The sequence below is a fragment of the Aethalodelphis obliquidens genome, unplaced genomic scaffold, assembly GCF_003676395.1.
Source record: "Aethalodelphis obliquidens isolate GAN/ISIS:26980383/991018 unplaced genomic scaffold, ASM367639v1 scaffold21, whole genome shotgun sequence".
NCBI lineage: Eukaryota > Metazoa > Chordata > Mammalia > Artiodactyla > Delphinidae > Aethalodelphis > Aethalodelphis obliquidens.
Window position 1 is genome coordinate 775,745 of NW_020837965.1, and position 27,292 is coordinate 803,036.

Sequence of the window (27,292 nt, forward strand, 5' to 3'; positions counted from 1 at the left end):
CCTAACTCCGAGGAGAAGGTCAGCACAGCCAGCTGCAGCAGAAAACACAATCCTTCCAATGGCTTCCAAGAGTTCACCAAAGAGTGAGAGGTAAGTGAGCTGGTGGGTCGGTGGAAGTCTCCTCCTGGTGGTACCAAGCCAGTACCATGGCTCAGCTTAGTGTCAGCATCACAGAGCAACCAAGGAGCTAAAGGGAGTAGTTCAGGTTCTGCCCGGACCACCTGGGACATTTCTGAACTTGATGCTGACAAAGAGCTCTCCAGTCTGGTCAAGGTGGAAACTCAAAGGGTTCTTTCTTGGTCTTTTGCTGTCACTGTTGTTACTGTTGCCATCACTTGTTTCTCTAGTTGGAACTCAATGCTAATGGCCGCAAGATTCCTGAGTTCAAATCCCTTAAGGGCCAAAGGTTTAACTTTGCAGAGAAGAAAAAAATGTCTTCCCTAGTTGTAGAAAGGACCTGTCTGTACAGAGAAGAGAGGACAGGAGTTGGGCCAGGCAGATGTCAGTTCTGCCTCCTACTTGACCAGTCACTGAGATCCCCTGAAACTCAGATTCCTAATCAGTAAAACAGGAATAGTGACACCCACCTCACCGGGCTATGGTGAGGACCAAGGGGAACAGTGACACCATGTGATTATTTTGAAAATATAAATAAGTGGTCACAAGTTGAAAACTATACCAGAACTTTAAAATCACATGAACAAAGAAAAGGAAGTGCTAGCTATAGTTCAGACAAAATACCTCTCCCCAAGCCACTAAAAATTCTTCTTCATCTAAGAGGAATAAAAGACACCTCAAATATCTTGTTATACTGCCCAAGCATCCTTACATATAAAAGGCCAAGGGACTAATCTGGTGTCAATACATTTTTAACAACCACAGCCTTCTGAGCTCAATCCATTGTCAGCTACTGCTGTGGTGGGGATTTCGGGTTAAACAATACAAATCAAAAAGTCCTACCTTCTGAGAGGCTCACAGCCAAGTAAAGAAGGAAGTCTTGGTTCTTTGGTAGGTCCTATGTCTTACACTGAAAACACCCCTCTAAAGAGTCAGCTATCTCCCTTCATAAACCCCAGACCAGTCCTTGGAGGTGGACAGGGAGGGAGGGCCCCCCACCCCATGTGTGAAGGGCTTCAGGTCCTCAGCTCAGCTCTGGCTCCTAGAGAGTGGTAGCAACAGAGGCAAGTGAGAGCTGCACTGGGAAGGTGACTTTCTTTGACTAAAGTCCCCGGAGCGGGGCACTGTCCACTCTCAGCTTTGGAAGAACCGCTTTGATTTCGTTAAAGGATAGCATAAATGTTCTCAGACTCGCCTGGCCCAAGATTATCTCTCTGGGATTGTTCCAAGGAGGTCCTGGCAGAGCTGCCACAATTGACTGGAACCTCCATCTCTCTAGACTTCAGGATTTCATGGATCAGTAAAATTTTGATACAAATGTAGGGGACCAACATAAAGTTGCCCACTTTTTATTTAGGTAAGACATTAAAACACACACACACACACACACACACACCTCCCAATTATTACCACCATAATTTTATGAAAGAAAAGACATTTCAATGCCAATAAGAAATATTTGAATAAGCTTAACTTCGTGGAAATCTCACCTCATTGGCTTTATTTTTTTCATTTCTTCATGGACCAACGAAAACTCTCATCACAGACCGTCATGGAGCCAAGGAGGAGCCACTGGGTATGATCCACCAAGATGTGCTCTGGCCTGAGGACTCTCCGGCTCTTTCAACTAACTTGGGAAACAACCTTCCATCCCAGCTGGCTGGGATCTTCAGACCTGAGTGGAAACTCCCTGGACAGTGCATACCCATGATAATGCCACTCAGCTGAACATGTTGCCCCCATATTCTGCCCAACTCACTAAGGTTCTCAAACAGTGATGGGGAGACGAGTGGGTGAGGGGCTCCGTGCCCTCCTTCCCACCCACTTTCACCTTAGCCTGGTGGCTCCACTCTATCTAATTGATAACTGGGTTTCCACCTACTATTTTGTTTGCTAAGTGTTCTGCTGCCAAAAGAAAGTTTAAAAACCTCACTGCAAGGTACATAGAATAATTACAGCTCCCACGGACAGAGCACTGAAGGATGTACTTTAAATGCATCATCTTGTTTTTTTAAATGCCTCATCTTATTCATGTTATTTTATTGAATGAAAAAAGTAAGTTGCAGAATAATATGGACAGTAATACTTCCAGGTTTTTGTTTGAAGAAAAACCTTTCTCTCTTCCCTACAGATATTTATATAGGCATAGGAAAGGTCTGGGAGGATCTGTAAACAGTGGTTGCCCCTTGGGGATGAGAATGCCTATGTATGTGTAACTACTGTTTTAAACTTTATGTTTTCATATTTTTAGATTTTTTTCAGTAAAAATTTTTTTTTTACAGTTTTACAGTAAACACGCATTATGTTGTAATAAAAATAAATCTCTATTTTCCCCAGCGACTCCAATTTATAGGTAAGGAAATTGAGGCTCAGGAAAAGCATGATAAATGTGTGTATATTACTAGGATCCAAGGTGGACTCTGATGGCTAACAGAGGTACAGGAGTTCAGATGTAAGCAGGACCATGACATTTGAGCTGGGGCTTAAGAGAAGGGTAGGAATTTCACAGTCCAAAATGAGGCGGAAGACATTCCAGATAAGAAAAGTAACATAAGAAAATGCGTGAAGGTGGGAAGCATGGGCCATATTTAAGGAAGGATAATGAGCACAGTTGGATAAAGCATAGAATGGAAGGGAAGGGAGGGAAGGAAAATAACATCCATTCAGTGCCTACCAAGTAGTGGACATCATTCTAGGTGTTTTACATAACATATCATTTACTTGTCCAAACAACCAACCCTGTGATCAAAAACCTCTGCTTGGCCAAAATGACTTTAAACAAAGTAAAAAGACAAAATGGGAGAAATATGTGCAATTCATATCACGATAAAGAACCAATCTCCATAATATTTAAAGAGCTCCTAGAAACAGAAAAGACAGACCAAACCAATAGCCCTAGAAGAAAAGTCAGCAAAGGAATATGAACTGTTCACAGAAAAAAAACCCCAAACGTTTCTTTTTTTTTCAAGATCAAGATTTTTAAAAATTAATGTTTCATTGCTTCATCAAGTACATTCTCAAGTATACTTTTTTTTGTTTACTATGAATATATGGTGACAAAGAGCACAGTTTGAAGGAACTGCACTGACCTTTCCTAAGGCACCAGCCGTTTTCCCCACCATGGCTTATGAACCATAGTGCAATTGTCAACACAATGAAAAAGGAACTTAGTATTATTATTAAAATAGTTTTAACCCTTAAAGGGTCTTGGGCTAACAGATAGCACTTTGAGAACTACTGTTTTACTAGAACAAAAATATATTTCTCATTTTTGTTATGTTGACTTTGGGTTGGTTACAGGTATCTTCATTCTGGAATCCTGGCAAAACAAAAAGCCTTTATCTGGCACCTGTTTTTCCTGTGGCAGAGGAAAATGAGCAAAATAAATTCATGCATTGGCTTCCAAAGCTTCTTCTTAGACATGACCTATATCACTTCTCATCTTCCATTGACTTTGGTCAAGTCCCATGGCCAAGCTTGATGTCAATGGAAAGAAGGAAGTACTCCTCCCATAGGTAGGGACCCTGGAAACCGTGGCCTCCGACGCCGCTCCCCCGTCCCGGGAAAGGAGACACAATTCCCCTCCTCGCCTCCGCCGCCACCTCCAACTACCCCCAAAATAACCCCTACGGGTGGGGAGAGGCAATTATAACCCGGGCGAGCGGAGGGCGGGGGAATGGGCGTCGGGTGGGCGGGGTCGGGGAGCGCGGCGCGGGTCCCCAGGCGGCGAGCGGATGTGCTCCCACCGCCCCAAATGTTTCTTAAACACATGAAAGTAGGCTCAACTTTTCTCATTCTAAGGGATGTGCAAATGAAAACTACTTTGAGATAGCATTTTTCAGTCCATCAGATTAGCAAAAAATCCAAAAGTTTAATAATAGACTAATTTGGTGAGATTGTGCAGAAACAGACACTCAGATGTTGCTGGTAGGAATGTAAGTCGACACAGCCCATTTGGAGAGCAATTTGGCAATGTCTATCCACACAGCAATGCATCAATGCTTTGCCCCTGCAGGTCCACCTCCGAGGCTGTGCTGCAGATACACCTGCTGTGGTAGGCACTGCTGCCGCCCTGCCCAGTCCCCTTTGCGGCCGGTGCACCCCACACTGGCTCCCCCTGAGCTGTGCTCCGGACGGAAGACAACCACCTGACAAGCTCCTCCCACCATCATGACCACGAAGCCAATGACTGACTGAACCGGAAGTTTAAAAGCCCCGCCTCCTTGCTTCAAGGTGGGACAGCTGTCCAAGCTCCGCCCTCTGTTAGGCTTTGGCTTGATTTTCCCGGGACCAATCCTTGCTTGGCTCTTTCCGCCTTTCCATTCTGCTTCCCTCCCGCCCTTAGCCCTTCCCGAGTAAATCACACACACACCTGAATTCACGTCCCAGCTCCGCCTCTAGGGGGAACTGACCTAAGACACTTGTAAACGTCCACAATGATGGATGAACAAGATTATTCATAGTAGCACTGTTTTGTAATAGCAAAATATTTTGTAAAGAATAGAAACAATTTAAGTGTCCCTTAGTAGGGGATTGGTTAAACAAACTAAGAGACATCCACGGGATGGAGTGCTATGCCCTCAAAACAGAAAGATGCAGCCCTTTTACATCCACAGAAAAGCTCTCCAAGATATATAGAAAAGTGAAAAAACAGCCCAAATCTGGCCCACCGACTGTTTTTGTACAGACTGTGACCTAACAATGGTTTTTTATACTTTTTAATGGTTGGAAAAAATCAAACGAAGAATAATATTTCATGACATGAGAAAGCGATATGAAATTCAAATTTGTTTCCATAAATACAGTTTAACTGGAACACAGTCACACTCATTGTCTAAAACTGCTTTTGCTCTACAGTGGCAGAGCTGAGTAGTTGCAGACACCATATGTTGTACAAAGCCTAAAATATTTACTATCTGGCTTTTTGTGGAAGAAGTTTGCTGACTCCTGGTGTGGGGCATGTAAACTTTTGTGTAAAAATAGAGAAAATAAGCATGAATTTATTTGCATATTCATAAAGCAACCTTGGAAGGATACCCTGAGAATTAATAAGTGGTTTCCTGTGTGTGTGTGTGTGTGTGTGTGTGTGTGTGTGTGTGTTGGGGGGGAGTGGGAAGTGGATGCATGGGGAAGAAACTGGTGCTACAATTTGATGAATGCTTGTGCTGTGCCGGGCTGCATGCCAACAATGCATGTCACATGCATTATCTCATGAAATCCTCTCCGTAACCCTAAGAGTTAGATACTCATTATCCCCCATTTTACAGTCAAGAAAACAGAGGGTAGGGAGGTTCTATACCTTGCTGAAGGTCGCAGAACTCCTAAGTGCAGAAGCCAGGTTACCAAACCAGGTAAGTCCATCCTCAAGCCACCCCACCATTTGTCATTTCTCTATCGCCATTTCACTGAGGCTGTGAGGGATTAAAGAAGAATAGGTTCGGGTCCATATCGTGGAGGGCTTGAAATATCAGGGAGGTGTCTGGGCTGTACTGAATGGGTAAGGGGGAGTCCCTAGAGATTTTGGAGAAGCCCACCCTCTTTCATGCATTCAAGAAGCACTTACTGAATGCCTGCCACGTGCCAGGTATCCAGGTCCAAGGGTGGCAAAGACTCTCTTGCCCTCTCTGCTCCAGTGGAGACTGAGCAAAGGAACCAACATCCCAGCACATGTGTGGAGGTACAGCGGGAGCCATACATTAGCCTTGAGGTGCAGGTGGTCTTCAAGCAGGTCTAGGACATGGTGGGATGGGCCTTTTCAAATGTTTATTACTTTGATGAAAGATTACCTGGTGGTGGATAGACCAGAGAGGGGAGGGCTGGAGGCCAGCTGGAAGGCTTTGGCTGGGCTCTAGGCTAGCAGGGACCAAGGATGGGACCAAGAAGAGGATCGGGATTCAGGGGATATTTAATACATAGAGAGTTCCCAGCTGTGGCTTAGACAAATGGGTGGAGGACATTCCAAGATCTCAAGGAGTGATCCAAGAAGTGACTCAGTTTGGGACATGGTGAGTGCTGGTGCCTCAGGATGGATGTCAGAAGCAGATGGAAATACCCAGGAGGCAGCACTCAGGAGAGAGGCTGCAGACACAGACTGCAGACACTGTCAAGGGAGTCCTGGTGGAGAGGTGGGGCTGCAGGGACCATATTACTCGGGGAGAGTATTCATAACAAACCACGACTCAGAGTTCCACTGCTGGACTCTGCTTACACTTGCCTGTTTCAAAAAGGGAAATGTGTTAATGAAGAGACTGGTCCCCGTGTTGGGCTTTGCTCCCATAAATTTGTCTCCAACCTTTGGTGCCTGCTACCGCTTGCCTGCTAGCGTGCGATAAAGCAACTGACAAGCCAAAAAGGAACACTGACGGGAAAATGTGGCAACAGCCCATCACACTTCACTCGACAGCTTGCTGTCTACATGGCTACGTGCGTGTGCCTATAGCGGGTTTTTATTTTGCACACACAGATGATCATCATAGTTTCTGCTAGTAAAACTGTTCCCAGTTCTAATTATGGAATTAATTACATTGATAGTTCATGGTATCCCTTATGACTGCCAGATGCTCTGACACGGAAACACTTTGAGAAATACAGGAGCAAAGAGAGAATAAATAAGGGCAGAGGAGGGGGTCTGGGGAGCAGCAAGGCTTGAGGGGCAGACCAAGAAAGAGGCTGTGGAGATGTCAGAGAGGTAGGAGGGGACAGGGAGAGAGCACCAAGACAGGAGGGCGCTCCTTGAACTCTATCCCTGCTCCGGGCCTTCCTGTAACTGCAGGCCCAGCTCGTTACAATCGAACACACCTTGGCGCCTCCCAAGTGGCTCAGTCTCCCCTGAGAATCTGGGTCCTGGAGAGGCAGGGGGAAGCCCTCGCAGAGCTCTGCTCCTTCTCTCCTCCTCGCTGTCCAGGCCTCAAGCCCAGGCCACAGTCAGGTGGCCCTTGTGCCTAATCCCCAGGGACCCAAGGTAGTGTTTCCAGACATCACGCTCTAGCCCCCGCTGCAAACCTGCCCTGCCCCGGCAGGGAACAAGGGGGCACCCAGCCTTGGTGGGCGAAGAGGAGGGGACACCACGGCCTTGGCACAAAGCGAGGAGCCTGCTGATTCTAGGTGATGCATAGTTTGGGGGCCTGAGCAGGTGTGGCCCAGGCTGGGCTAAGACAGCAGCCATCACTCCCCAGCCTCTGGGTATCAGAGGTGCCAGGTTGGTGGGTTCCCAGGTGTCACTGTAAGGAGGGGAAGACTTGAACTCTGCCCCTCTTGTCCTAGACAGTAATAATGAACATTTATTGAGCACTAACTCTGTGCTGTGTATTAATTGTTCTATTTGCATATGTTATCTAATCTTCACAACCACCTTAAGGGGCTAGGTACTGTTATTAACCCCAGTTTTTCAGAAAATGAAACTGAGGCACAGAGAGGTTAAGGACTTGTCCAAGGTCATTCATCTAGAATTGCACTGTCCAGTAGAACTTCCTGTGGTGATGGAAATGCTCTATAGTCTGTGCCATCCAATATACTAGCTACTAGCCACTGTGGCTTTGAAGCACTTGGAAATGCAGCTGGTGTGACTGAGTTTTACATTAAATTAAATTTAAATAGTCCCTTTGTGGCTGATGGCTACTGCATTGGACAGCACAGCATAGAAAATGGAGGAGTCTGGATTTGAACCGGGAAAGTCTATCTTGGCTATGTGGTTAAAAGTTTCCCTGGCTACCCTCACTGCATTCTTTGTCCCCAGGCACTTGGGTTCCCTGACTGTCCTGGCCTAGGGGAATCAGCACCCTTTTAAACCTTGCTGTCCTGAGGATGTGGCAGGAAAGAGACTGGATTTCCGGAAGACATGGACCCAGGACCAGGTCACAGGGGAGCAGGGTTCAGCATGGCCTGAGGAAGGATGTCTAAAAAGCCAGGGTTGCCTGGCGACATGGTGGTCCCTGGAGAGGCCTGAGCACCTTGTCCTTGGGATTGAGGACCTGGGTCCTCGCCTCTAACCCCCCACCCCCCCACCCCGTGCCAGAAAGGAAGCAGCAGCCATTCCTGCTCAGGGCGGGGCTCTGGGCCCGTGACATCTGAGAGACAAGTAGGGTGGCATGCTCAGTGGGGCAGTCCTGGGGGACCCAGCCCCTTCCCACTGCCTGGCACACAGTTCCGGCATCCCCAACACTGGGACACTCATACCCTGCTGCCCTCCCGGAAGGGCCGAGAGCTGGCCTCCCCTACATGTTTCAAGACCTCTCCTGCTGCTGGTCCTGCTGTGCCCACTTGCCCGACCCCTTCGGCCTCACCGGTCTGCCTGAGGTACCCCCCCGGCCACCTGTGAGTCATATCCCCCTGCTCTGAGGTCTGCACCTTTAGCTTTTTTCCGTGGCCACAGCCAGGTCTGAGAGGTCCGGAGCTCGTGCTCACAGACCCCAGGGGATGCCCCTGCCAGGCTGAGGGTGGGGAGGGGGCAGAACCCAGGGAGCCTCGCCTGCTCAGAACTGCACCCTGCTCCGCTCGCCCAGTAGCTGGGGAGAGAACACAGCACCCTGCTTCCTTGCAGGCAGATAAGAGGCGGAGGCTGGTGGAGCTGTGCACGTCTGGGGCATCGTCTGTGGGACACCGAGCCTGGGCCTGAGGCCTGGCTCCCACCTCTAGAGCAGCATTACGTAGGTGCTGCCTCAGTGTCCCAGGTGTCCAGAGACCCCTCTGAGCCTCCTCACGCCCCTCCACCCTCCAGACCCCTCATGCCTTGGTCAGCTGCGAACGCTTCGCCACTGAGCGGCCTGCCTCACGGGCCGCCAAGCCCTTGCTCCCTGAGACTCTGCATTGCCTTTCTTCTCTCCTGGATGGGCCAGGGTGCTGGGCAGGAAGCTGGAGTGGGCTGCCCAGGCCCGGGGATCACACCTAGGGCACCTCAGGGGGCAGAGAGGGGAGGAGGAGGTGCCCTGAAGGGCTGCCCAGGGCCGCAGGAAATGCCCCTCATTTTCTACGTAAGTTTCATTTTGTCCAAGTGTCAAACTGCTGAGCGATCGCCCTCTCCCTCCAGCTAGGAAGGAGATAAAGGAAGGGCCCTTCCAGGAGCTCCTCTGCCTCCTTCTGGGCCCAGCAAGACCACCCAAAGGGCTGCAGCATGGCCAGGGATATAGATCCCGAGAGGGGAAAGGAGGGGACTGGATCTTACCCTCTTTTTTTTTTTTTTTTTTTTTTTTGCGATACCCGGGCCTCTCACTGCTGTGGCCTCTCGCGTTGCGGAGCACAGGCTCCGGACGCGCAGGCTCAGCGGCCATGGCTCACGGGCCCAGACACTCCGCGGCATGTGGGATCTTCCCGGACCGGAGCACGAACCCGCGTCCCCTGCATTGGCAGGCGGACTCTCAACCACTGCGCCACCAGGGAAGCCCCTTACCCTCTTTATATCCTTCATGGAGTCATCACAGCGCTGGGCAGACAGCTGCCGCCCCCAGATAGTCATCACACTGAACACTGAACTCTGTGGCTCCCAGCACTCCGGCCTCACTGGAGCCATCTCCCCAGCCCAGGCCAGGTCCCACTCCACAGCCATCCAGGGCCAATGAACAGTCTGAAGCCTTTGGCTCCAAGTTCCCCCAGGAAGACGTGTCAGCTTGTGGGGAACCTGGATGTCATGAATTCATCATCTAACCACTTCCAAGGTCCACTTGTGAGCACCTCAGATGGTGCGTGGTCCCACATGGGCACTGAGGGAAAAGCATCTGGCCCACCGAGGGCTTACAATGCAGGCAGGGAAGCAGGAGGCAGGGGAGGGCTGGCACACCTGGTTCCTTTGTGTGGATTACAAAAGGGGCCCTGGGCAGCCAGTTTACAGAGGCTGCCCTGCTTCCTTCAGGCTGACGTAGCATGGTGCCAGGGCTGGGCAAGCGGAACGTAGGCTAGAGTTTAGCCCCATTCATCTGACCTTTGTGTAGAGTGCAACGCGCCCCCTGCCCCACACCATGCACAGTGGTCCTGGGAGAAGACCCTGCACATGAGTGTTTCCTACAATCCAAAAGTGGAAAAGCAGCAGGTAGTCAGGTGAGCTGCCTGGCCAAGATGCTCCAGGCCTCCCTACGCAGGTGTAGCCCTGGGTCTGGATGCCTGGGGAAGACTTTCTAGAAGTTGTGTGGTTTTAGCTGGAGGAAGGCATGGGGAGGACAGAGTCCACCCAAGGGTGAGAGAACCACGAGTGCAAAGGGACAAATGCAAGAATGTGCTGGTGATGGTGCTCAGGGGGTAAGGAGGTGTGTCTGGTTAAAGGGAAAAAAGGAAGGGCCAAGGATGACAACAAATAACAGCAAATAGCTACATTTATTTACCAGGTACTGTTCTAAACACTTTATGTATATCAACTAATTTAATCATCATTATATGAGGAAGTAGGTATTATGATTATCCCCATTTTACAGGTGAGGCACAGAGTTGCTAGGTAACTTGCCTAAGGTCACAGAGCCAATGACTAACAGAGCTGGGGATCCGACACAGGAGGCCTGCATCTGCATCTCGTTCCCGAGCCTGTACTCTAAACCTCTACACTATATCGTGGCTTGAGAGCTATGCTTTGGGTCTGAGCTTTAGAGCCTTATCCTTTGGGTCTCATGTATAAAAGGGAAGCCTTGAAGGAAGGTGTTTTTACCAGGAAGGAACAAGGTTAAAAATGGTCTCTTAGGAAGGCGATCATGGACAACTCCTCCCTGGAGCTCCCACCCACACTGACCACCCAGGTGCCTGGCCAAGAGTGCTCTCCTCCCCCACCCCTGCCCCCCAGACATTTTCTCAGGGCATCTGTGGTCCCCAGGGTGAGGCAGAGGTGAGGCAGGGAAGTCTGTGGAGCCACAGTACTCCACACACACCCACTGGTTCAAGTAACTGCTCTGTTTACGGAAACTCAGGCACAGAACAAACATCACTTTAGAAAGGTCCCCAGTGCCCTGCAAGGCGGCTCTCACGATCCCCACAGCACCTGTGAAGCACTTGCGGTGCAGAGACAGTCAGTCTCTGGCCCTAGCTCACGTGTCTCATGAATGGCAAAACCCAGGATTCAAACCAGGTCTATCACACTCCTCCCAGCACTGCACCCTCACTCTCACCACAAGCTGCTGCTGCATGAGTGACAGAGAAGCAAGTGAAAAAAGGAAGTGGTTGGAGGGGTGAAGAGGTGAAGGGAAAGAAAACACAAGTCAGGGCGTATGGGCACCTGGAAAGTGCTACAGATCAGAGGAGAGAACTTTAGGCTGAGGGGATTGAGTTTGGACCACTTCCCAAAGCCATGAAGAACTTGGTACGTCTCGCCACCACCAAATGGGCCATGAGACGCCCACCTCTTGAACCCCGAGTTCCCAGCCTGTGGTCTTTGGGACCCATCTTCCTTCCATGTATGTTCCCCCAACCCCTGGCGGGCACGTGTGCCCAGGCGCGCGCGCACACACACACACACACACACACACACACACACACACACAGAGCTTAGCTGGCCTGCCTTATAGGACAGCAAACACAAGCCTGTGACTTCAGATGAGTTTACCCCACCCGGACAGGCCCATTGTAGACAAAGGCAGCTGGTGCCTGGGTCAAGGATATGTTTCTCAGGGGCTGGTCAAAGTCTTGGCAGCCTTCAGCCAGCCTGCTTTTCCAGGGCCTGGAACTCTTCCCCAGGACCATAAACAAAAGGAGATTTCTAAAAGACCTGGGCGCCCAATCTGAGAAGCCTTCGCTCATCCCAAACCTACCAACCAATTATGTCCCATATACCTGCTACAGACACTTCATTTTAAAATTTTTACTAGGCTCTTTACGCTTGAGAGTGTGATTTTTCTACGCTTTACTTGATTAGTGCAAACCTATGCTATAAAAACTATCATTCCCCATTTTACAGAAGAGAAAACTGAGGCACAGAGAAGCTGTTTACTTGCCCACTATCACCACCGGGCAGGGAGGTGCTGGGATGGGCTCTCAAGGCTTGAGCTCTGTACCTCTGGTGGATGACAGTCCCCAGCATGCTGCTCACCCTTGGCTAAGATAGGAAACCTCACCAGAGCCAGAAACACCTTCAAGTGGTCTGGGGAAACTCTCAGAGTTTCCAGTTACCGCTGTCGCTATAAACAAAGGGCTCAGGTAATCCCAGAGTCTAGGGACAAATAAGAGTTGGTGCCATTCATAGGACACCTAAAAGGTGCGTATATGCATTTACATATGTTAGTAAATCTTCCTGACAATTCTATTAGTGGCAGGCATCCCCATCTTACAGATGAGAAAACTGAGGCTCGTGAGGTTAAATCCCTTGCTCTGGGCAGCATAACTATTAAGTGGCAGAGCTGAGATTCAAACCCAGACGTATCTAACAATAAGACATCAATTATGCCACAGTTGCTCCCTCACACACTATTGCCTGCTGTAGGGGCTCTGACCTTGACCCAAGAACCTCCAAAAAAAAGAAAGAAATGTGGAATCAGTTTGTTCCTCAAGGGTGTGGCTTGGCTGGCGTCTCAAGAGGATACCCCCGCCCCTTGGAGTACCAGATTCCCTCCAGAGGCCTCTGATGCAACCCCTACCCACCCCCACCCCCCCCACCCCCGCTGGCTGGGTGCACCCTTGGGTGGACACATTAGGTAGCAGTGAGGAGCCCAGGCTCTGGGAGGAAACCGAGCGTGGGCGACTGGCTGGAAGCAGAAATATGGTATCTCCAGAGGTTTTGCTTTGCGATCTTCATTTTGCAAGGAATGGGGATTTTTTTCTTTTCAAAAAGCAGTGGATTTCCTTGAATTTTAGACCTTTCACAAATATTTTTTTAGGAGAAAAAAGAAGGAAAAAATCCCCCACAAAATGTCTGTCACAGCTACTCACTTCCACATTGAATCACGGACACAAAACCACAGCTATGTGGCTAACAAAGGAACTATGTATTTTCATATCTTGTTATTGGAAATCATTTAGCAATCTTCACTATGTCATCTGCAGACAGACAGACAAATAGACGCGCAGACACACGCCTCTGGGTCCTAAGCCGCCAATCTTACAAACTCGGTCATCAGATAACTTTGCATTTCACCCATTTTCCCTTTCTAATCCTTTTCTGGGAAATTACACAGCAAGGCTTAAATCTTCCTCCTTAGCCCCTCTCCAGAGGTGGGGTGTGTGTGCACATGTGTGCCTGCCAGTGATTGGAGGAGGAATGCTGAGACATTGATTCAGTTAATTCCACAAGTGGAAACAAGTATACATTTCACAGTCCCTTTTTTATTAATATTATCATAATAGCACTTTACTTTGGTAAAGTGATTTTCACCTGGGAAGCTTACAGTGCCTTTTCTGACAGTGGCAAATTAATTAACCGATGGCAGATTTACAGATTGCATAACTGGAAAAACTACTGGACCCATAAATCAGAAACTTCCTCTGCATCCCAGACAAGGGGTGAAACCTGATATATATTTGAAAACCTTGAGCTCAAAAGGAGAATTCACAGGGCCTGAAAAATCTCCATTATGATTATGATTTTTGAGGCATGTTCTCTCTGCACATCTTTCCTCTCTCTCTCTCTCTCTCTCTCTCTCTCTCTCCCCACACACACACACCCCACCCCAGAGGGCTACATTCACTGAGCAGCCAGTTCCGTACAAAGCAACTGGATGGGATGGGCATCCCCCTGGGGCATCTGAAAAAGAGCATTGACTGTCTTTCTGTTACCTTGTGGCTTCATCTCTCCCTAACCTTTCCTTTCAAACGAAAATCCTAGAGGACTTAGGTCAGTACAGCCACAAGCTCAAAATGTTCATCGTTACTACTTTTTTTTTGTCAGATGCTGGAAACTGTATACATTAACGTTTTAATGCCCCAACAACTCCTCCAGGCTCTCGCCAGCTTTCTGGAGTTTCCTGAAAAGACACAAGATGCATTGCCTGACCCAGTCCTCGGCAGCTCCCACGCCAAGCTTGCTGCTCTGCACTGGCCTGAGCTCACCTGCTCTCAGGGCTACCTAGCCAAATGGCTACGAGCACGGGTTCCAGAGTCCTGAGTGGAGCTGGGCTAGAATGGCCCTTCCTGTCAGTTTCCTCCCGGTGGAGTATCCTCCTCATAGGATCCTTGTGAGGAATGGTTAAGGTGCTGGAGATCTTCCACTTGTCTCTGTGGACCTTTCTCTGTCCCATTCTGGGCCCTAGGAGGCTCCTTCACCCTCTGTCTTCCAGTCCTGTTCAGCCCACATGGGACCCCAGCAAGAGGGCAGAGGGCAGCAGACGGAGTGGAGGTATTGATCCTCCAGTTCCCTCCTGACGGGCCACTGTGGGTAGTGGTGGCTCTATTCCTCTGCCAGAGGTCACAGCCCTGTTGTGGTCCTCTCCTGTGGCTGGAGCTACTCTGGGTTCCAGTAACTGCTGACCCCTTGTCTCTTAGACCTGCAGGGCTAAGGGCTTCCCTATACTCTACTTCCCTTTGACCCTGTCCACACCTTTGCAAAGAGACCCTTTATCAAATTGTCCTCACTGAGTGTACCATCTGTTTCCTGCTGGAACCCTGACCGATACAGAAAAGAAAGGGTCTCAGCTATCAAGTACTGAGCCCTCAGCTATGTGACTCGGCACTTTATCCACTTTGACTCATGGAAGTGAAGAGATTCACACAACGTCAAGCAGCTGGGGAGCAACAGAATCAGATGAAGCCGAGGTCTGACTCATGACCGCTATGCTGTATGGTCCCCGGTATCAAGTGAGGTGGTGCCTGTAAAGTGCTTTGCACAGTAGGGCCGGCTGACTCAATAAAGCCCCACCAATGGTAGCTTAAAATAACAGCTATACCGCACTCAGAAAACCCACAGTCCTAAACTCCACTCCAGCGCAACGCGAGCCCCGCCCTAGCCACAGTCCTAAGGTGGAACCCTCGTTCTAATACCACACTAAAGTTACGCTCCAGTCTAACCGAACCACCACCCTATTGTGAAATAGAAAGTCACCTCAACCACAATCTTCATCCCACCCTTCGTAACCCAAACATTCCTCACCATAACCACCAGGGGAGGCTAAGATCAGGGCTGTGGAGAGAATGGGGAGCCTCTCTGCCCTCCGCACCGGGGAGCTTGCCCCCTCCCAGCGGCAGGAACATCCCACATCCCACTCCATCTGTCCTCCCCTCGTTGGACTCAACACAACTGGCCAGAGGCATTTGTGCAACATCCACTTGCCTCATGTAACTGACTGGTGACTTTGGTGCGGGGAGAACCAGGAGGGCAGAGCACCTACACGAGGCCTGGGACAGAGCAGAGGCGCCAATAAATCCTGTTGGTGGTGATGATGAGAAAGGAGAATTAGAAGACGAAGTGCTCCTGGCTTCTGCATCACTTGGCTGCCGGCTCTGGGCAAACAGGAGGTGAACAGCTCTCATCTCAGAGATCTGTAGAGGGCTGGGGCCAGGCCTGGGCTGGGAGGGAGGCCCTCTCTGGAAGCCACCCTAGGGAGGGTCTTGATAACCCTCAGCTCTGGGATTATCCTAGAAAAGGGAGTCAGGCAGCCTCCATCAGAGACTTTGGGGCCACCTCGGGCCAGATGTCCACTTTCAAGCTTCAATACGAGAGGCAGGAAGAGAAGAGAAGTATGCAGGAAGCGGACACCATTTCCCTGGAATCTGCCCACTTCACTGCGTGGGGAGCGGAGAGGTGTTAGAAGGCCCTGGGCCCCTTTCTCCCTTGAGCATAAAGAGGCCTGAGCTTGGCCTCTTCATCGACCCAGAAGTGTCTGCCCTGGGCCAAGCATGGTGGAAGGAAGAGGATTTGCAGGCTCCACTGCTTGGAGAGAAGGCACACCGGCCCCTCCCTCCTCACGGCCTCTGTCGGGCTCTCTCGGCCTAGAGAGAAAGCGAAAGCATTGCAAGACTGCGTCCATCCAGAGCCTGTGTCCTTTTGTTTCTACACTCAAGTACCCTAAGGCCAGCTGTGGCCCTGAGCTCCGTGGGCCTCGGGTATTTGTGTGGGTTAGAGAGGTGCATGTTAATACTCTACAAAGTCCAGGGGTCCACCTCCCTTTCGGAGAAACCTAGGAGGGGCCTCAGCAGCCAAACCCAGCTGGAGAGGACTGCCTTGAAGCAACATGCTTTGTGGGGGAAATGGGAGACATTCCCCTCTTGGGAAGAAGCCAGGTCCAGGGTCACCACATACAGCTGCACAGGCTGTGCACTGCACAATTCTTGGAGTACCTGTCATAGAGACTATGAATGTGACAGACATCTCCTGGTGTGTGTCCAGGGACTGAAAGGTCCAGCACACACAGCCTGCCTCCTTCTCCTCCTGGGTGGAAATGGAATGCTTCAGACCCACCCCGCTACTCCAAGCAGTCTCTGCTGGGCAGGGATGGGTGGGGCTGGCAGGGGTTAAGTGCCAAGGAACCTTACACAAACCTTAAAGTGGCAGTGTTTCCAGAACCCTCTGCAAACAGCAGGGAGGGGGACAGGGTGGTGAAGGAAGCGCTCAGCTGAGACACAGTTCTCTTCTACTGTCTTCAGAAAGCAGCAGCAGGGCTTCTGTGATTTCAGATTTGGGAAAACAAAAGCCTTTCCATTTGTTCTGGCTGGAGGCCCATGAGTGAGCATCTCCCTCTGACTACTCCCCTTTGAGCCCTCCCTCTTCCAAACCCGCAGCCCCAGGAAAGAGCAGGCATGGGACTCTTCTAAGGCCCAAGAGATAGAAGAAACTGGGAGGAGACCCCTTTACAGCTGTTGCAGCCCCTGACAGACTCCTGGAACTCCTAAGGGTTTGCTAAGCCCTGCTCTGGCTGTGCTCCAGTCACCCTTAGGAGAGAAGCATTGCTCTCTGCCTGCCGGGCTCCAGACCCCCGAGACCAAGGGGCACAGGGCAAGCAGGTACCCACCTGCTGGGAGGATTGGGAGAGCCCCCTTCCTGATCAACAACATGCCAGGGGATGGGCTGAGTGTCAGCTCAGAAGGGAAGGGACCTGAGACCAACTTTCTTTGCTCCAGGCAGCAACAGAGGATACATGGTGACAGGGATGCTCATTCAGTAGATAGTTGTTTATTTATTTATTGAGTGCTTACCATTATTTATTGAGTACTATTCTAGGAGCTGGGGATATGTCAGTGAACAAAACAGCTCACACTGTACTTGGGGAAAAACAGACAGTACACAATAAGCATAATAATTAAATTATATGTTATGTTAGGAAGCGGAAAATAGAAAGCACTGTGGAAATTAAAAGGTGAACCAGATGAGGGCATCCTCAAGTTGGGGGTTTATAATATTAAACGATAGGAAAATAGGAGACATCTCCCTCCTGGGAAAGAGCCAGTTTCAGGGTCACCACATACAGTGGCACAGGTTGTGCACTGCACAACTGCGCCGTACCCGTCCCAGAGACTATGATGTGAAGCACATCCCCTAGTGTTGTGTCCAGTGGCTTAGGCTAATTCTAAGGTTAAAACCTTACAAAGGTGATCAGGGAGGGCCTCAGTGAGGAGCTGCTCCTGAAACTGAGCCAGGCATGTACAGAAGGCATAAGTAAGTATCCCAGCCCACTGTCAGGAGGTCCTGAAAGCTTGACTTAGTCAGGATTGTAGGGTTGAGTCAACCCAGCACAGAGGCACCACTTGGTGGCCCTGAGGAAGCAGGTGACGCAGGATGAAAGATGTAGGCTGATTAACCCCACTGCAGCCTTGCCGAGGACTTGAGGCTTACCGTCAGGGAGAGCTAAGGTCTGCCCTGGTGAAAGGCATCACGTGTCCTTGTAACGACCTTGGAAGCGGGTAAAGGGGGAGTAAGCACATTTCACCATCGGGGATGGAAAATGGCCAGGCTGGAGGCCAGAGACTGAGACCATTAACTCTCGACCTCAGAGAAGATCCACTTGTTGCTTCTGATTTACAAATATAGAAACTGAGGCCCAGGGAGGACAAGGGACTTTTCTAAGATTTCCTAGCATGAGTTGGTCTCTCATCAGGTCCCAGGTGTATCGGAGAATAGCCTTGGGTCCGAGGGACTGGAATAAGGAGGAGGGAGGACCTACAGGGGATTATGTGGCCCAGAGGCGTGAGCAAAGTCGTGTGGCAGCATGCTGGAGCCCAGAGCGGAGGAAGGGAGTGGGAGGGAGGCGGCCGCAGCTGGAGCAAGGCTCAGAGGACCCTGGCAAGCCTTCAGACTGGCCCAGAGTCAGGATCTCCTGGGTTCCCAGGGCAGGCCCACCATCTAGCTGCCAACCTTCGTCCTGCCTCAGTTTCCCCATCTATAAGCCCAGATTGTGGGTTGGAGAAGAAAACCCCTTCTGGCGAGCGGGGCATCTCACTGATTTGCCATGGGCATGGGGGAGTACGCAGGCATGGTAAGACGTTTCACGTTTTTCAGACACCCTACTGACCTCTCTATGTGCGTTATTTCAGTGAATTCTCGAAACCACCCTCTGAGATGAGCATCTGTTTTCCCACTTCAGAGAACCTGAGTTTCAGTGAGGCGAAGCGACTTGCACGACTAGTTTGTGAGGACACTAGGGTTTAAATACTGCCTGACTGCAAAGCCCAGCTCTTCCCCGGCACGTACGCCGGGGTCGCCTCCTTGCACCTGCTGCCCTCTCCCCAGGTACCTCATTTGATTCTGGGTCATCCATCTCCTAGGCAAATGCCTTGCCCTTCTGTCAGGAAGGATGCCTGGGTCCCCCCTGCGGCGGGTCTCGGTGCAGACTGGCAGAGACCACCCCTTGGGGCAGAGTCCCCGCACCCCCTGCAGGAGGCCTGGCAAGGCCTGGGGGTGAGGGGAGGCCGCACTCCCGCAGGAAACCTGTGGCCTCACCCTCCACCACAGCAGGTTAAAGGTCACACATTGGGAAGCCCACGAGGGCCCGAGTGGCGACGACGTGGGGCTGAACAATGCCGGGTCCTGTTGGGGAGGCGAGTCCTATGCCACCCACCCGTACCCAGTGGCCCGGTGCCCACCCCCGAGGCCAGGCCTGCGGCAGGAGCTGCACTAGTGCCCCTGCCCTTCTTCCCTCTCCCCACTGACAAAGGCCCCCCCGAGAGGCCGGCCACCCCCACCTCGGAGCCTTGTCAGCAGAACGGGGACATTGGGAACCCACTGCAGGGCTTGTGAGAGTGAAGGAGAGACCCCGGGGAGACAGCCAAGCTGCCTCAGCCAGGTTGACTCCACTCTACTCTGGACCCGTCGTGTTCGAGGTGCTGGAGATACACTGGCAAAGAAAACATAACAGCCCTGTCCTCCTGGGCCTGACGTTTTACTGAGGTAAGAAATAAATACATAAGTAAAATACACAAGACGTTAGTGCTTGGATAGGAGTAGGGAGTGTTTGCGGGTGTGCGGTGTAAAATCAGGTGAGCATAGGTGGGGTTCCCACTGAGAAGAGCAGACCTGGAAGGGGGAAGGAACCAAGCCATGGGTGTATCTGGGAAGAGGGTTTAATGTCGGTTGAATTGGGTCCCCGACCCCCCAAAAGATTTCTTGAAGTCCTAACTGCCAACCTATGAATATGAACTTATTTGGACGTAGGGTCTTTGCAGATGTAACTAGTTAGGGTTAGAGGAGATTATACTGGATTACAGTGGACCCTAAATCCAATGACTGGTGTCCTTATAAAAAGAATACCCCGCCAACACACACACACACACACACACACACACACACACAATATGTGACGACAGAGGCAGAGATTAGGGTGAGGCAGCCACAAGCCAGGGGACACCAAGGACTGCAGGAAGTCATCAAATGCCAGGGCAGAGGCATAGGACAGATTCTCCCTTGGAGTTTCCCAAAGGAACAATCCTACCAACACTTCAATTTTGGGCTCTGCCCTCCTGAACTGTGAGAGAATACATTTCTGTTGTTTTAAGCTGTCCTGTTTGTGGTCATTCACTATGGCAGCCCTAGGAAAGGAACACAGGGCTCCAGGGAGGGGGGACAGCAAGTACAAAGGCCCTGAGGTGGGAGCATCTCTAGCATATCTGAGGAAAAACCAGTTGGCCAGTGTGGCAGAAGCAGAGTGAATGAGGGGAGCGAGTGGTGAGAGCTGATGCTGGAGATGTCAGAAAGGTTTTGCGGGCCAGATGATTCATGTAGGGCTGTCCTTGTGGCAAGCCCTAGATAAGAGGAGCTATTACACTGCAGATGGACGGTCCCAACTGGCGTGGGCTGCAGTGTGTGGGTGACCCCCGTGATCTTTGTTCCCTGGTATTATGCCTTTGAATATGTATATAAATGGCAAAAGGAAATCAAGGCTGCAGGTGGAATTATAGCTGCTAATTAGCTGACCTTAAAATAGGGGAGAGTGTCCTGGGTTATCAGGGGGCCCTTAAAAGTGGAAGGAGGCAGAAGAGTCAGTGAGAGATTCCGCTGAAGAGGGAGACACAGGGCAGAGTTAAAACATGAAGAGTTCACCCTCTGTTGCTGGCTTTGAAGAGAGGAAGGTGGCCACAAGCCAAGGAATGTGGGTGGCTTCTAGATGTGATGGCCCTCAAGTGACAGCCAGCAAGGAAGTGAGGCCCTCAGTCCTACAACTGCAAGGAAGTGAATTCTGCCAACAAACAACCTGAATGATCAAGAAAACAGATTCTCCCAAGAGCCTCGGGGAACTCAGCCCTGCTGATAACTTGACTTTAGCCTGGTGAGCCCCGTGTCAGATGTTTGACCTACAGAACTGTGGGATAATGCATGTGCATTGTTTTAAGCAGCTAAATTTGTGGGGTGTGCAGGGAGCAGGAGATCGAGAAGAAGAGGGAGAGACCGACGGGGACAATAAAAGGAAGGCTGACCCCAGCTGCCTTCTCAGGGGACAGCCCGCTAAGAGCCACGATCACGGGGCCCACAGCTTCCCAGCATCTCCCTGCCAGCCCCGCCTGTCTACCTTAACACTGTCCTCCAGGCCCCTTGTTGTCCAAGTGCTGATCAAGCCCGCCGAGGATGTCCCCAGGGCTCCACCTCTAGGTCCTCCGGTCAGACTAAGGAGTAAACCCAGTGGAGGTCCCGCCCATTCGGAGAATTGTTGTGACACCTCCCTCCCCCCCGCCCCCATAGGGCTGGTGAGACGGCCTTGGTGGAATACCCAAGCCAGCCAAAAGCCACTATTGGTGCTACTGCTGGATCACACCACCCCCGAGACTGGGCCTGGGCTCTAACTTCTCCCCAGAGCAGGTCTGCACACACACACACACACACACACACACACACACACACACACACGCACCCCAGTTTTCTGTCTGCTTTGTGCCACACAAGTCCTCATGGCAAAGAGAACCAGCCTGCTGATGGCTAACATGTACTGACCACTAACCCGTATCGGGCACCCTACTAGGTGTTCTACTCAAAGGGTCTCATTTCACCCGCTCTGCAACCCTACCAGGTGGAGACTATCGACTCAGAGCTGTTAGGCTATTTTGCCTGATGTCACACAGCCGGTAAGTCCAGAATTGGACTCCAGGATTCCCTGAATCCGAAGCCCAGGCTCAGAACCTCACTCCTCCAGGGGTGGTCCGTGGGCCAGCAGCATCAGCGTCACCGGAGACCACGTTAGAGATGCTCACCCCAGACCGGCCGCGTCAGAAGCTGCATGTTAACACGTTCCCAGGTGATTCACGTGCCTGTTTCAGTCTGAGAAGCACGGTGTGGAGCGCTGTTTTCCAAGGCCTGCTGGTCCTCGACTGTTGTAACCACCTCCTCCCCCAGTCTCTCAAGGCCCTTCCCAGCTGCCTAGGTCTTGCTCCACAGGTGGGGTAGGCTCTCTGCCCAGCCTGGGGAAGAAGCCTGAGCCCCAGGCTCGGAGGGAGTCTGCAGGCCCCCCGCGGCCAGTCCAGGCTGCAGCTGGACAACATCAATCCGCGTCTGGCTCTCTGCAGGGCGTGCTGCCTGCTGCCCGAGACTCTCCTGACCCCTCCCTCTCGTCTTCTTTCTGAGACACAAGTCTCTTGGCCTCTGTCTAGTGCTCTCCTGAACGTGGCCTCTGGCCATCGCCAGTCCCTGCAGTGTCTCTCCTCCCTGGACATTTTGCACCGCCCCCCACCCCCCACCAAGAATGCCCTCTGCGTTTATGTCACTCCCTTATCTGGACACCAAGGGCCTGTCCAAGTTGCCATCAGGAGAGAGTCCAGCGGCTGCTTGGGAAAGCTGGCCAAGTTCACAGGAAATGTCTGACACCACCAGGCAAGTGGGATTTGGCCTCCCAAAGCAAAACACAGCTGGGCCAACAGTGGGCCGCTCGGACTTTCCCAGATTTCATGGCATTGACACGCCAAGGCAGAGAGAGAGAGAGAGAGAGAGAGAGAGAGAGAGAGACATGGAGAGAGAGAGAGAGAGAGAGACTGGGCTGGCCTGGAGGCTGCAGCTCATTAAAAACATCACAGTAGCCCCTGGCCAGGGAGCCTGTGAAGCTCAAAAGGGACAGCCCTGCTGTGGGCCGGAGACCTCAGCCCAGGCCCTCACCCTCCCCTGCCTCTCGCACACCTTCGCGGGGGGACCGAAGCCTCACAGAGCTGGTCCTCCTTCCCTCCCAGCCTCCTCCCCGCCCAGCATCGAGCCTCATCCATTTCTTCATTCAACTTGTGTTGACTGAGCACCTACAGGGTACCAGGTGTGGTATTAGGTGCCAGGGACATGTTCATGAAAGAGGAGGACACAGTAGTCTCTGCTCTCACGGAGCTCTGGGTCCAGTGAGCGAATGCACAGACTGTCCCGAGGCAGAGTGAAAAGCGTGACCCTGGGGAAGCATGGAGCCGCCCGTCCTCCCGCACTCTGAACACCACTGCGGGTGGTGCCCTTGGTTCCAGGGCAGGGTGAGGGTTCGGGGCCAAATGGGCCCTTGGTTAGGTAAGTCTTCGGTTGGGAGCGAGGGACAGAAAGCAATGCAGATTGAGCACTTCCTGCAAGCTGGGACTGCAGGAGGCACTGTGGGGAAATCCAGTGTGAGACGCAGGCGCTGCCTTCCAGGGCGCAGGCCACACCGTCTGATTGCAGACTCAGGGTGCAGACTCACAGCGATGTGTGTGCCACGTGTGCGCTGCAGGGTGTCAGAGCCTGGTGGATATGAGGGAGTAGGTGCTTTTTGGAGGAAGTGGGACTGGGCCTTGAGAAATAGAAGCGGATAGGCTGGGAAGATGGGGCAGGGGATGTCAAAAGCCTTCTGACTCAAGGGTACAAGGAACAGAATGACCTGCCAAGCAACCACCCCCAGCACTCACTTGTGCACGCACACAGGGGATAAATGCATTATAAAATGAATGAATCCCACAAGCCAAAAAAGAGCTTGCAGGGGGAAAGCCAGGCTGGAAGGACTCTGCTCCCACCCTGCCCCGGGGCTGGCCCTGGAGCTGCCACCCCTGGGGCTCCTCCAAGTGCCTTCACACCAGGCCCACCCACCTTGGACCCAGAGCCGGGACCAATGAGAACAAGGCTCAGGCCCTGCCCAACTGGTCACAGCCAATCCCAGGCAGTTCGCCCTGCCCCCTGCATTGTCCACCTGGCCCTTAGCTCTGCCCCCCATCTCTGCCCCAGCATCCTAAGGCCTTGGTGAAAGAGTTTGGCTCTTCTGGTTTTAACTTTGGGGCTCCCTAGGCCTTGACCCAAGTTCATCCTTCTGTTGTTTCTGCTCCTGGATGCTCTCGGAAACCACCTGCTTGTTTGGGTGGCCAGGGCCCTGGAAACCCCCTTACTGAGACCCTGGTCTGGCCCGGCCCCCATTGCCCCTCCCCCTTCAGAGTTGCTGGACAACCTTGAGCTCCTTTCCTTTCTCTCCTGAGCTTTCCCCGCTGGGGACCTGGCCTCGAGGTCAGCCTCTTCTCCCTGATTCTCCCAGCTTCCTCTGGGAGGGCAAATCCTTTTTTCGCTGAGTTCAGCAAGACAAGGTTCAAACATTTCAGAAAGAAGTTCCTAAGTAGGAAGCGAATGGAAAAAGTAACCTGAAAAACCACAAGGAAAACACAGCCCCCAGAAATGGACCAGTTTACAAAGTTCAGATTTCCTGAGCTGAGCTAGGAAATGTCTAGCCAGGTTGGCTGGCACGCAGGCCAGGGAATCCTGCCCGTGAACACACCCCTTCCCACTTTTTCATCTTCTCGCTTCCCCTACGTGCTCCAGCTGCCCCTCCGAGGAGACAGGTTAGCACTGGTGGTGACTGAACTGAAGGGGCTTTTTCTGGCAGAGGAGTCCTTCCTGCATCACAGGGACCACAGGCAGAGAAAGGGGAGGCGGAGACAAACATTTATAGAGTTTACTGTGTGCCAGGCACTGTTCTAAGCATTTTCCTCATAGTCACTCACTTAACCCTTACAATACCATGACTATGATTGTCATCATTTTCCCCAACTTACTGATGAGGAATCAGAGAGATGAGTAACTTGCCCAAGGTCACCCACCTAGGAAGTGGCAACACCAGGATTCGAAACAAGAGAGCCTGGTCCCAGGGATGTGCCCTCCTCAGCTCTCTCCCCGGGGCCTGGAGAGTAAAGACTTCCCCTCCCACCTCCCCTGGGCACCCTGCCAGAGCCTATGCCACCCCCGTACCTGCTGCCCTGCTCGCCGCCCCTCTGGTGGAGCAGAAGGGAAAGGAGGACTCTCCAGCCTTCTCCACCAGGGTCTTCACCAAACGGGCCGAAGGAAGAAGCCCTTCCAGAGAGGCTGCGCCCCCAGACCGGAGGCCCCGCTGAGGAGGGGACTCACCTGGCCAGCGGCGGCTGTGGTGCTGGCGGCCGCGCTCTGGCCGTGGTGCTTTCTCTGGCCGTGGTGCTTTCTCTGGCCGCACTGCTCCTGCGCAGGTTGGGAGACCCCTGGGCTGAGCGTCGGGGTGCCAGCCTGGAGTTCTGGGGGTCGAATTCCTCCTCAGGAATGACCTCTTCACAGCGGGCTCCGCGGAAGCCGGAGCGGCACACGCAGAGCTGGGGCCGGCTGCAGGAGCCCCTGTTCTGGCAGGGCGGCTGGCACACGGCTGGAGAGACAGGGAGAGAGTGAGGGTCGCCTGTCAGCGTCGGACAACCCATCAAAGACTGGGTGACCCGTCACACCAGCACCCCTGGCAGAACACCCAACATTGGGTTGTACATATACTTAAGTGCTCCCTTTTTGTTGTCTGTCCATCTGGGGACCTGGCCTGCTGGTGTGGTTTCCTCTTCTCTCTGCCTTTGTGTGTGCTGCTTCCCCTCCCTGGAGCTGTTTCCCTTTCCTCTCCACTTACCTAAGTGCTACTGTTCCCTCCAGGCCCCCTCCCCATCCCTGACGACCTGCCTCCAGCAACTGCTCCCTCTTCCGAACAGCTAGGACGAGTGTTCTCCTTGCACAGCACTCAGGCCCTATAGGCCACCATCAGTGTGATGGGTTTGTTATGTATGTGTCTCAACTCCCTAACTAATATGGTCAGCGCCCTCAAGCGCAGCGACTGTTCCTTACACCTCTTTGCCTCCTTAACTCCTAGCATATGCCTAACAATGACACAATCAATATTATTTTTATTACGGCAGCTACTATCTGTTCAGTGCTACAACATGCGAGGAACTGTGCTCTGCACACACTGTCTCATTTAAGCTTAAAACAATCCTATGCAGCAAGTGTGATTATGATCCTCATTTTACAAATGATGACTCTGAAGCTTGGAGAGGGTAAAAGATGTGCCTGAGGTCACCCAGCCAGGCAATGGTGGATCGAGGATCCAGTCCAGGTCTGTTTGATGGAAAAGCCCAAGCTCTTTCCACCCCACTGCCTCCCAGCAGGGCTGAACCATCTCTAAACCTTGGCCTGGAGGTGATGATGAAACAAAAGGGATCTGTTGGCTTCAAGTCAGCCACCGAATGCACCCTTGGCCTGGGAAGCTGCACGTCCCAGGTTGGCTCTGGTGGTGGAGACCACAGACCCTCAAACCCATCTCTCTCCAAAGCCCATACAGTCAATCTTAGATTGAGGGAGGATGTTTACCAGCTCCTGCATTCATTCAGTGAACATTAACCGAGCACTCACTAGGTGAGAGACTTGTGGTAAAGAGGATCCCTCTCTCAAAGAGTGTCCTGTTTCACATGGAAGCCAGGACACAGGTCATGTGATAAGTGTCGGCCAGAGCCTCTAACCCAGGCTGAGGCAAGAAAGGGAAAATCAGGGAAGGCTTCCTGGAGGTGGTGATGCTGACCAGCGACAGCAAGGATGAGTAGATTGGGCATCGTGTCAAACAAAGGCAGCCTGTCTACTCAGGGGAGAGTGGGGAAATCATAGGTCTCGCTGCAGGATTCCAACCATGAGCTAGATCCTGAGGCTAGAGCATTTTCCTCAGTGCTTGGGCATCCCTTCCTGGCAGCCCCAGGCCTCCAGGTAAGCAGACTGTGTGAGAGAATTGTAAACCTGAGCATTTCCCCAAACACAAACTGCCACCTTGGCAGGATTTTGGCCTATCACCTGGCTGCCACTCCACCTGCCCAAGCAGAGTCAGCCCCCACCTGACCACACGCCAGGCCACTGTCACCACCACCACCAGAGACACGGTCTGCTGGGGCCAGCCCTGTAGCCAAACCAGGGCCAGCGAACACTGGGGAAGCAGGTTTGCCCAGGACAGGTGTCAGCCCTGGTTTATTTTAGGGAGGGAGTAGAAAGGGAGGGCCTGAGTGGTTTCCCATGTGGACCACAGATGCTACATCACTCCTAGCCCCTCAGATCCACACGCCTCTGCCAGCAAAGCCTGGCGTGGGTGAAGGGAAGGTCGCACAGCCCCTCCCAGTCTCCGTGTCTCTTCTACCTCTGTGTGGGTGGTCCCTGCCCTTAACACAGCCTTCAAAACTAATTTAGCTTCTGTCCTTCCCCTCCTGGGCCCCAAGGATGGCCCATCCTTGACTCCAACAGTAAGATCTTTCTCTGTCTAGAAACCCAAGGCCCCAAATCTTGCAAGCCGAGCCCATGTCTTCCTGAGACTCGCTTACTTCTGGTTCTGCCTTATTCGCCAATACATCCGCAAACATTTAGTGAGCATCCTCTCTCGGTCAGACTGGGTGTCGGGGGGTACAAAGACAACAAGGCTGGTCCCTGGGTGGAGGAAGCTCTGCCAGGTGGGAGGGTTCTCAGAATCATGGAAGCCCCTTGCCCCCAGGCACTTAGGTCCTCAATGAGGACAAGGGTTGGCAGACTTTGGTTGGTATGATGAACAGCTCACAGAAAGTGGGTGTTTGGGGGGAAACTATAAAATTGGCATTTACATATGCATGTAATATTGTGGTTGATAAAAGTTCT

The 27,292-nt window shown here is 52.0% G+C and overlaps 1 protein-coding gene across 8 annotated transcripts in view; it reads right to left on the reverse strand.

Moving 5' to 3' along the window:
* Window positions 1–27,292, reverse strand: part of LTBP2 (latent transforming growth factor beta binding protein 2) — a 96,514-nt gene that overhangs the window by 53,354 nt on the left and 15,868 nt on the right. For 5 of the 8 annotated variants that reach the window (XM_027120007.1, XM_027120008.1, XM_027120006.1 and 2 more), the window contains exon 3: window positions 24,752–25,016. In XM_027120007.1, coding sequence (XP_026975808.1) covers window positions 24,752–25,016 — 265 coding nt within the window. The other 3 variants (XM_027120010.1, XM_027120011.1, XM_027120009.1) reach the window with 3 other exon arrangements.